The sequence below is a fragment of the Schistocerca cancellata genome, chromosome 10 (genome assembly GCF_023864275.1).
Source record: "Schistocerca cancellata isolate TAMUIC-IGC-003103 chromosome 10, iqSchCanc2.1, whole genome shotgun sequence".
Lineage (NCBI taxonomy): Eukaryota > Metazoa > Arthropoda > Insecta > Orthoptera > Acrididae > Schistocerca > Schistocerca cancellata.
The window spans coordinates 63,514,771-63,526,551 of record NC_064635.1 but is presented as its reverse complement, the minus strand read 5'-3'; the positions used below and the strand labels follow the sequence as shown (position 1 = coordinate 63,526,551).

General features: G+C 47.0%; 1 protein-coding gene across 4 annotated transcripts in view; it reads right to left on the bottom strand.

The window, feature by feature from the left end:
* Positions 1-248: 248 nt before the first annotated feature.
* Positions 249-11,781, bottom strand: part of LOC126106820 (retinol-binding protein pinta-like) — a 250,567-nt gene continuing 239,034 nt past the window's right edge. For all 4 annotated transcript variants that reach the window (XM_049913212.1, XM_049913213.1, XM_049913214.1 and 1 more), the window contains one exon: positions 249-919. In XM_049913212.1, the coding sequence (XP_049769169.1) occupies positions 762-919 (158 nt within the window). In that variant the 3' untranslated portion in view covers positions 249-761. The remainder of the gene's footprint in view (positions 920-11,781) is intronic.

The following is an 11,781-nucleotide window of genomic DNA, read 5'->3' as shown; positions in this document are numbered from 1 at the left end:
TTATTCACTCTTTTCCCTCAATAACGTTGTAAATATCTTGTACTAATGCCATGAATTTTCATGGAATATAACATACTTTTATTATGTTTCATATCACACACAAACTAAAACAAATATCAAATAAATTTTTAGTATCAACAGAAAATGGAAGAAAACTGCAGGAGGAGTCTGTGATACAAAGGATGAACCTAAAAGTGGATTTATAAGATGAAATAAAAATGAGATATAATTCCAATTTTTAACTAAAATTTTTTATTTTAGGTAGTAATTATACAAATAAGTAACATATAATAGGAAGAATCTTGACAAAAATCGTGGAGAAAAGTAGTTGTTCAATTGTAAATAACAGCGATCATAAGAGGTGAGTACAGAACATAAGGTGGTGTGTGTCTTGATAGGTAACAAAACTGAAAATTTAGAGTAAGGATAGTAATGTGAAAAAAATGCTGTCTATAGTATAGCTAGAGAAATGTGGAAGCAAAATAATGTCTGCAGTTGACGTTTTTGCATTCAACCATAGTAGTAATGTACACATAAGCTTCACAATAATACATCCTAACGCTAACAGCAATACCAAGAGGCCTGCACACGTCTTTCTGTGAGGCGGCATCCATACTTGTACAAACACCATTGCTATTGCTATAACTAATCCGTCACCAGTCATGGTAATGGAGGTAACCCCATGCCCTGGGCTGATGGGAAGTTGGTCAGCACCTGACGGTAGATGCTGCTGTCCAGTCGTACGCTGCTGCACTGTGCGGTCAGTCAATGTCCAGCTTCTTGAACGACCCCTCCACGCCGTACAGGGTCTCCGGGGTCCCGGCTTTCGGCTTCCCCTGCCGCCGGGACTCGTCCACACGCCGCTTCTCCTCCTCCACCAGGAAGTCACGGTTTGCCTTCACCACTTCCATCGTCTTCTCTGGAAGCAGACAGGACACAATAATCAGTGCAATTTCAGGAATTCAGCTTCTGCAAACAGCCTATGATATAACGCTCACACATCAATAGGCAGTTTTGGACAGATCTGTTATACATTTTACAAATGAATAATTATTGGGCAACGAAAACGGGACCTAAAACCAAACGATAATGAAATCAGTGCAGTATTTACAACTGTGTGTGACTAATGTGGTGTATTCACCTTAACGTCAGCATGTCACGTTTTGAGACATCTGTCCCTCCTTACCCCCCTCAGTCATTAGCTGGGGGAGTCTATCTGAACATTTCTATCTTAGAACTTACCGTGTCATAGTATCTGACTTTTGACCAATGATGACTGGATTTATCTGTTGTCACGGATATTATTATTATTGTTATCATTAGTGGTATTAGTACTAGCACACTACTGGCCATTAAAATTGCTACACCAAGAAGAAATGCACATGATGAACGGGTATTCATTGGACAAAGATATTGAAACTGACATCTGATTACATTTTCACCCAATTTGGGTTCATAGATCCTGAGAAATCAGTACTCAGAACAACCGCCTCTGGCCGTAATAACGGCCTTGATACGACTGGGCATTGAGTCAAACAGAGCTTGGATGGCGTGTCCAGGTACAGCTGCCCATGCAGCTTCAACACGATACCACAGTTCATCAAGAGTACTGACTGGCGTATTGTGACGAGCCAGTTGCTCGGCCACCATTGACCAGACGTTTCCAGTTGGTGAGAGATCTGGAGAATGTGCTGGCCAGGGTAGCAGTCGAACAATTTCTGAATCCAGAAAGACCCATACAGGACCTGCAACATGCGGTCGTGCATTATCCTGCTGAAATGTAGGGTTTCGCAGGGATCGAATGAAGGGTAGAGCCACGGGTCGTAACACATTTGAAATGTAACGTCCACTGTTCAAAGTGCCGTCAATGCGACCAAGAGGTGACCGAGACGTGTAACCAAATCCACCCCATACCATCACGCCGGGTGATACGCCAGTATGGCGATGACGAATACACGCTTCCAGTGTGCGTTCACCGCGATGTCGCCAAACAAGGATGCGACCATCATGATGCTGTGAACAGAACCGGGATTCACCCGAAAAAATGACGTTTTGCCACTCGTGCACCCAGGTTCGCCGTTGAGTACACCATCACAAGCGCTCCTGTCTGTGATGCAGCATCAAGGGTAGCCGCAGCCATGGTCTCCGAGCTGATAGTCCGTGCTGCTGCAAACATCGTCGAACTGTTCGTGCAGTTGGTTGTTGTCTTGCAAGCGTCCCTATCTGTTGACTCAGGGTTCGAGACGTGGCTGCACGATCCGTTACAGCCGTGAGGATAAGATGCCCATCATCTCGACTGCTAGTGATTCGAGGCCGCTGGGATCCAGCAAGGCGTTCCGTATTATCCTCCTGAACCCATTGATTCCATATTCTGCTAACAATCATTGGATCTCGAGCAACGCGAGCAGCAATGTCGCGATACGATGAACCGCAATCGCGATAGGCTACAATCCGACCTCTATCAAAGTCGGAAACGTGATGGCACGCATTTCTCCTCCTTACACGAGGCATCACAACAACGTTTCACCAGGCAACGCCGGTCAACTGCTGTTTGTGTATGAGAAATCGGTTGGAAACTTTCCTCATGTGAGCACGTTGTAGGTGTCGCCACCGACGCCAACCTTGTGTGAATGCTCTGAAAAGCTGATCATTTGCATATCACAGCATCATATTCCTGTCGGTTAAATTTCGCGTCTGTAGCACGTCATCTTCGTGGTGTAGCAATTTTAATGGCCAGTAGTGTAGGTTTAGCATGGAATGTCCGTGGGAGAAGTTGGTACGACTGCCGTGTAGCGGATTCCAGCGGAAGGAACGACCATTCTCAAGAAGCAGTAGCTCGTCGATTACTGTTGTGGTGACTGTTAGAATTGGGCTTTCTCATTCCAACTTCAGCCGACACGGGCGCTGTAATTCGTTATCTAAATGCTCAGGGCATGAACGCCGTTGTGATTCATCGCGAAATTGTTTAAATTTATCTAGAGGCAGTAATGTCAAGGCAACATGGGTACGGAATTACAAATTTGGAAGGCTGGAAATTCACGATGAAGACAGAAGTGGAAGGCCGTGAGTTGTGACTGATGATGTGGTGCAGAAAATTGAAAAACATATTCTTTCGCCGTTCGACAATTGACGACCTGCATGCAGTTTGTCCAAATATTTCACGAACTGTTGTGTACGCAATGGGTACCCAAGATGCTTCCCGAAGCACCCAAAACGAATAGTGTCAGTGCCGCTCACGAATTTCTTGACCGTTTTGAGAATGAAGGCGAGGCTTTTCTCGGCCCTACAGTGACAGGAGTTGGAACTCGGGCTTATCATCGCACTCCAGAGAGCAATCAATGCGGTGGTGCCATATCCATTCTCCTTCAACCAAAAACTTCAGAACTGAGAAAACAGCGAGGAAAATCGTGGTTTCAGTGTTTTCCGACAGAAAGGGGGTACTGCTCGCAGATTATTTGGAAAGAGCTGAAAAAATAATTGCTGCAAGATATCGTGAGACAGTGAAAAAACTTCGCAGAACCACAAAAAACAAACGTCGCAGGATGATGACAAAGGGAGTCTGTATCTTTATGAGAACACACGTCCGCATACTACTCATGCAACACAAGAGCTGTTAGAGCTGTTGATTTCGTGTCGTTGGGATGTTTTAAGCTCACCTATCACAGCCCTAGTGACTATCATCTCTTCACTAAATCAAAGGAACACCTTCGTGGAAAACACTTTTACGACGACGACGAGGTGAAAATCGAAGCGAAGAACTGACCGAAATAGGCGACCGGAGACGTCAAAAAATCCCGCCCACGGATGACAAAATGTATTGAAGTAAATGGTGATTATGTGGAAAAATAATGGTAGACCTATACTATAATGTATATAATTTTATTAAAGTAAATTCAATTTTTGTAATTCAAAAATTCTTGTAACTTTACTTCTTGGATTAGCTTCGTAATACTTAATGAAATGTGGTGTAAAAAGTATTGTATGTACACTCCTGGAAATTGAAATAAGAACACCGTGAATTCATTGTCCCAGGAGGGGGAAACTTTATTGACACATTCCTGGGGTCAGATACATCACATGATCACACTGACAGAACCACAGGCACATAGACACAGCCAACAGAGCATGCACAATGTCGGCACTAGTACAGTGTATATCCACCTTTCGCAGCAATGCAGGCTGCTATTCTCCCATGGAGACGATCGTAGAGATGCTGGATGTAGTCCTGTGGAACGGCTTGCCATGCCATTTCCACCTGGCGCCTCAGTTGGACCAGCGTTCGTGCTGGACGTGCAGACCGCGTGAGACGACGCTTCATCCAGTTCCAAACATGCTCAATGGGGGACAGATCCGGAGATCTTGCTGGCCAGGGTAGTTGACTTACACCTTCTAGAGCACGTTGGGTGGCACGGGATACATGCGGACGTGCATTGTCCAGTTGGAACAGCAAGTTCCCTTGCCGGTCTAGGAATGGTAGAACGATGGGTTCGATGACGGTTTGGATGTACCGTGCACTATTCAGTGTCCCCTCGACGATCACCAGTGGTGTACGGCCAGTGTAGGAGATCGCTCCCCACACCATGATGCCGGGTGTTGGCCCTGTGTGCCTCGGTCGTATGCAGTCCTGATTGTGGCGCTCACCTGCACGGCGCCAAACACGCATACGACCATCATTGGCACCAAGGCAGAAGCGACTCTCATCGCTGAAGACGACACGTCTCCATTCGTCCCTCCATTCACGCCTGTCGCGACACCACTGGAGGCGGGCTGCACGATGTTGGGGCGTGAGCGGAGACGGCCTAACGGTGTGCGGGACCGTAGCCCAGCTTCATGGAGACGGTTGCGAATGGTCCTCGCCGATACCCCAGGAGCAACAGTGTCCCTAATTTGCTGGGAAGTGGCGGTGCGGTCCCCTACGGCACTGCGTAGGATCCTACGGTCTTGGCGTGCATCCGTGCGTCGCTGCGGTCCGGTCCCAGTTCGACGGGCACGTGCACCTTCCGTCGACCACTGGCGACAACATGGATGTACTGTGGAGACCTCACGCCCCACGTGTTGAGCAATTCGGCGGTACGTCCACCCGGCCTCCCGCATGCCCACTATACGCCCTCGCTCAAAGTCCGTCAACTGCACATACGGTTCACGTCCACGCTGTCGCGGCATGCTACCAGTGTTAAAGACTGCGAAGGAGCTCCGTATGCCAAGGCAAACTGGCTGACACTGACGGCGGCGGTGCACAAATGCTGCGCAGCTAGCGCCATTCGACGGCCAACACCGCGGTTCCTGGTGTGTCCGCTGTGCCGTGCGTGTGATCATTGCTTGTACAGCCCTCTCGCAGTGTCCGGAGCAAGTATGGTGGGTCTGATACACCGGTGTCAATGTGTTCTTTTTTCCATTTGCAGGAGTGTATAGAATACTGTTCCCATGAAAGACAGTATTTGAAAATCATAATCTGATGACATTAGATAAATAAATATACGATACCAAAGTCACAAATGTGATTTACCTTGATATGACATTTTAATAGTGATGTTTAATTTGTGCGATGTTTTCCACAGCCTTCATGCAATGTGATTTTGTGTGAAACATTTTCATTTACTATTTCTTCTTCATTTATTTATCTGGGCAAAATTATGGCCCTTAGGCCTTTGTTATATCTATCCAAGCACGCTTCATGTTGTACATGACGGTAGTTCATATACAGGGTTATTACAAATGATTGAAGCGATTTCACAGCTCTACAATAACTTTATTATTTGAGATATTTTCACAATGCTTTGCACACACATACAAAAACTCAAAAAGTTTTTTTTTAGGCATTCACAAATGTTCGATATGTGCCCCTTTAGTGATTCGGCAGACATCAAGCCGATAATCAAGTTCCTCTCACACTCGCCGCAGCATGTCCCCATCAATGAGTTCGAAAGCATTGTTGATGCGACCTCGCAGTTCTGGCACGTTTCTTGGTAGAGGAGGTTTAAACACTGAATCTTTCACATCACTATGCGTGAAACTTGCCCGCACGCGTTCAACCGTTTCTTCGCTCACTGCAGGCCGACCCGTTGATTTCCCCTTACAGAGGCATCCAGAAGCTTTAAACTGCGCATACCATCGCCAAATGGAGTTAGCAGTTGGTGGATCTTTTTTGAACTTCGTCCTGAAGTGTCGTTGCACTGTTATGACTGACTGATGTGAGTGCATTTCAAGCACGACATACGCTTTCTCGGCTCCTGTCGCCATTTTGTCTCACTGCGCTCTCTAGCGCTCTGGCGGCAGAAACCTGAAGTGCAGCTTCAGCCGAACAAAACTTTATGAGTTTATCTACGTATCTGTAGTGTGTCGTGACAATATGTCAATGAATGGAGCTACAGTGAATTTATGAAATCGCTTCAATCATTTGTAATAGCCGTGTACATGTAATATAAAATTCAGTGCTTAGAAGTGTTTGTTGTCTGATGTAAAGTGTAATATCTGCTGTAGAAAATAATACAGTTTACGAGAAGTAAAACGATAAGAAAACCAAATTACGGGCAGTTGGATTTGAACTTTCGGCATTTGTAGCAATACTAACGTATGAGAAAAGTGTTTGGATACCTCCTAAAATGGCGTCGGACCACGTTTTGCCTGGTGTATCGAAGCAACTCGACGTGGTCCGACTCAGTAAGTCATTGTAGGTTGGCAGCAAAAACACACAGCCATGTTCCCTCTACAGCCGAACATAATTGTAAAACTGTTGCCGGTGCAGGATTCGTGTACAAACTGACTAAATTTCGATGGGTCTCAGTCGGGCAGTCTCGGTTGCCAAATCATTCTCTAGAACTGTCCAGAATGTTCTTTGAAACAATCGCGAACAATTATGGCCAATGACATGGCGCATTGTTCTTTAGGAACATTTATTCATGAAAATGATCTCCAAGTAGCCGAATGTAATCAGAGGAGTCAGACCATTCGATATAAACACAGATGATAACATTATGGAGCCACCGCCATCATTTCGCCTTGTTGACAACCTGGGTCCATAGCTTCGTGGGGGCTGCGACACACTCGAACCTACCATCAGTTGTTATGAACCACACTCATGTCCATAAATTAAGGATAATGCTGATACATGGTGAAACAATGCTCTGGTGGGCGGTTTGCGGGTTTAAACCACCTCAGGGTATGACCATGCGGTGAATTGACCCTGCGGTCGTCGCACGGTGGCGCTGGCAGCAGTCCACATACGCAGAGGTATATTGGTGCATGTCAGAGTACGGTGCAGCGAATAAGTGTCCAGACGTTTTCAGACTTGCTGATGGTGACTGTGTGTTGAAAATGGCGCAGAGAACACATATTGATGACGTTATGACGGGTAGAATACTAGGGTGACTGGAGGCTGGTCAAACACAGTAGGTCGTAGCACGGGCCCTCCGTCTGCCACAAAGTGTGATCTCAAGATTATGGCAACGATTCCAGCAGACAGGAAACGTGTCCATGCGCTACAGTACGGGACGTCCACAGTGTACAACACCACAACAAGACTGGTATCTCACCGTCAGAACCCGCAGACAACCACGGAGTACTGCAGGTAGCCTTGCTCGGGACCATACCGCAGCCACTAGAACAGTTGTCTCCAGACACATGGTCTACAGGCGACTGAACAGACATGGTTTTTTCGCCCGGAGACCTGCAAGGTACATTCCACTGATCCCTGGTCACAGGAGAGCCCGTAAAGCGTGGTGTCAAGAACACAGTTCATGGTCATTGGAACAGTAATCCCAGGTTATGTTCACGGATGAGTCCAGGTATATTCTCAGCAGTGATTGCCGCCGGATTTTCATCTGGCGTGAACCAGGAATCAGATACCAACGCTTTAATGCCCTTGAAAGGGACCTGTATGGAGGTCGTGGTTTGATGATGTGGGTTGGGATTATGATTGGTGTATGTACAACCCTGCGTGTCTTTGACAGAGGAACTGTAACAGGTCAGGTGTATCGGGACGCCATTTTGCACCAGTATGTGTGCCTTTTCAGGGGTGCAGTGGGCCCCACCTTCCTACTGATGGATGATAACGCCCCACCGAGCTGCCATCGTGAAGGAGTACCTTGAAACAGAAGATATCAGGCGAATGGAGTGGCCTGCCTGTTCTTCATACCTAAACCCTATCGAGCACGTCTGGGATACTCTCGGTCGACGTATCGCTGCACGTCTTCAAACCCCTAGGACACTTCAGGAGCTCCGTCAGGCACTGGTGCATCAATGGGAGTCTATACCCCAGCAGCTGTTCGACCACCTGATCCAGAGTATGCCAATCCGTTGTGCAGCCTGTGTTATTGTGCATATCCCATCCTGATATTGGGGTACATGCACAGGAAAAAGTGGCGTTTTGTAGCACATGTGTTTCGGGACGACGGTTTTCCCAACTTATCACCAATACCGTGGTCTTACAAATATCTGTCATGTGTTTTCCCCATGTGCCTATGCTATTAGCACCAGACTTGTGTACTGCCACGTTGTGTGGCACCACGTTCTGCAATTATCCTTAAATTATAAGCATGAGTGTAAAATCTGAACTCATCTGGCCAGGCCACTGTTTTCCGGTCGTCTAGGGTCCCATCTACACAGTCATGAGTCCAGGAGAGGCGCTGCAGGCTGTTAACAAAAGGCACTCGCGTTGGTCGTCTGTGCCATAGGCCAGTAACGTCAAATTTCGCTGCACTCTCGTAACGGATACGTCCATCGTACGTACCACATTGATGTCTGCGGTTATTTCACGCAGTGCTGCTTGTCTGTTAGCACTGACAACTCTACACAAACGGTCGTAAGTGAAGGCCGTCGTCCACAGCGTTGTCCGTCGTGAGAGGTAACGCCTTGCACGCTCTTGACAATGTGGATCTCGGAATACTGAATTCCCTATCTCCGAAATGAAATGTCCGATGCTCCTAGCTCCAAGTACCTTCCTGTGCTCAGTCTGTTAATTCACAATGACGTCGGAAACATTTTCACATGGATCACATAAGTACAGTTGACAGCTCCGTCGATGCACTACCCTTGCCTTGTGTACGCGGTACTACCGACATCTGTATATCTGCATGTCGTTGTCGAATGACTTATCACTTCTGTGGGGCGTTGAGGAAAGGACTGAATACGGATAGAAACATGATAGAACATGACCGACCGCAACCAATGAAGGGAGGAGGAAGAGGATTTCTGCGAAGAAATGAAAAGACTGTGGAGCTTAAATTGGGCAAACTGTAAGCATTTGTTTTCCGTTTGACACTGAGGACTTGCCGTATATATGTTGACTGCTTAAGGAAACGTTACAGGTTTGACAAAAGGAAATGATTCGGCCTTTTCTTGCAGGCAACATGCTACTGCGTGGTGCGGGTAAGGTAGGTAGCTTGCACCAGAGGCAGTCTGCAGCAATCGAAAAGGAGTTGTCGATTATTGTTTGTTTATGAGCATAACAGTTGTTGAAACTTCCTGGCAGATTAAAACTGTGTGCCGGACCGAGACTCGAACTCGGGACCTTTGCCTTTCGCGGGCAAGTGCTCTACCATCTGAGCTGCCCAAGCACGACTCATGCCTCGTCCTCACAGTTTTACTTCTGCCAGTACCTCGTCTCCTACCTTCCAAACTTCCAGACGCTCTCCTGCGAACATTGCACAACTAGCACTCCTGAAAGAGAGGATATTGCGGAGACATGGCTTAGCCACAGCCTGGGGGATGTTTCCAGGATGATAACAGTTGTTGTTGGTGTCGCCGTCGCCGTAGTCTTAGTCCGAAAACTGGTTTGTTGCACCACTCGACACTAGTCTTTCCTAAGAAGCCTCTTCATTTCTGCTCAATTATTGCAGGCCACCCAGGTCTGAATAGGCTCACTGTTCTCAAGGTTTGGTCTCCTTGTAGAACTTGTCACACATAATACAGGAAAGCCTCACGTACAGGTTAATCATCTCTAGTCGAACTGCTTGTGAAGTGGCAACAGTGTCTCGAAAGCTGGTTGCAATGTACTTTATTCCAAAGTTGAGTGAAGCTGTGTGTTGGTGAGTCAGTTGTGAGAAGCTCGTATTGTTCAGTTTTTACAGAATTGGAACAGTTTTCATTTCAACAACGAATTGATATTATGGAGTGTTACACAGACAAGGTCCATCAACGAATGTAGGGAAATGTTTCAATACAAGTACCGTGGTAGGAAACCCCCACGACCAGCACTATTCAAGACGTGTACAAGGAATGGATGGCTGTAGGATCCGTTCAGAATGTGCAGGGGAATAGGCGAGCGACAGTGGCGACCCCGGAAGCTATACATAGAATTCATATGGACATTACGAGAAGTCCCTGCAAGCTGATGAGAAGGTTATCACAGCACGTCGGTATATCTCGTACACTGTGTCATTGTGTACTAAAAGGCGAAATGTGAGTGTCGTGCAAGAGTTGAAATTTGAGGAACAGGAGCATGAGGTCATTATTTTAACTGTGTACTTGGACTCCTTGCTTCACTTCATGTCAGATGAGGCCTGGTTACATGTGTCAGATTACATAAACTCTAGATTTTCAGTTACTAGTCGCAGGACAACCCAAACATTCGGCATAAAGAACCTCTCCACTCAAGGAAGGAAGGAGGATTGAGTGTAACGTTCCGTCGACATCGAGGTCATTGGAAACGGAACACGAGCTCGGACAATGTCAATGGTGGGGGAGATAATCGGCCGTGACCTTACAAAGGAACAATCCTGGCATTTGCCTGGAGCGATTTAGCGAAATCGTGGAAGACCTAAATCTGGATGGCTGGACGCGGGTTTGAACCGTCGTCCTGAGGAACGAGGCCAGTGTGCTAACCACTTCACCACCTAGCTCGGTCCTCTCCACTGAAAGAATATAGGTGTCTGGAGTCTGTCGTCTAGCATGCGCATTGTTGGCCCTATACTTTTCAGTCATACCTTAAACGATGGCACATATTCAGAGATCTTTGACTCTTGCTGTGCACAGTTAACAATTGCAGGCAAGCGGTAGGCAGTGTTCCAGCAAGATGGAGCAACAGCTCACACATGCAGTATGGCGCACGTCATCAATGTCTTCCCTGAAGAGAGGCCTCTGGCCCCAAGATCCCTGGTGTGTGATTTTTATTTATGGGGCGCACTAAAAAGCAAGTGCATGCTAACAATCCTTACACGATAGACGATGTGAAACGGAACATCACTAGAGAAATTAACAACATCATGCCTGAAGAATTACACGTGTTGCCGGTAACGCCATCACACGAAGTTAGCGATGCCTGGATGACCATGGCCAGCATTTTCAGTACCTCTTATAAACAGATAACTAAATGTTCTCGGGTTTCTAACCACGTCAATTGCTTAAAACTACACGAGCTTTCGGCCAAGCACTCCTTGGCCATTGTCAAGTGTTATGACTGCCAGTGGGCTGTTGGTGCGCCCTTATATTCGCTAGCTGCCGGCTGTGACGTCACTGGTGCCCGTGACATTGCCATATATGGGCATGTTTTGAGTCGGCGTTCCATGTGCCCTCTTCATAAGGGCACACCAAGAGCCCACTGGCAGTCATAACACTTGACAATGGCCAAGGAGTGCTTGGCCGAAAGCTCGTGTAGTTTTAAGCAATTGACGCGGTTGGAAACCCGAGAACATTTTATTCAATGTTATCGCCGCGAGACTCTGCATGCATAGATAACTAAATGTTTTTAATGTGGTGTCACCGCCAGACACCACACTTGCTAGGTGGTAGCCTTTAAATCGGCCGCGGTCCGCTAGTATACGACGGACCCGCGTGTCGCCATTG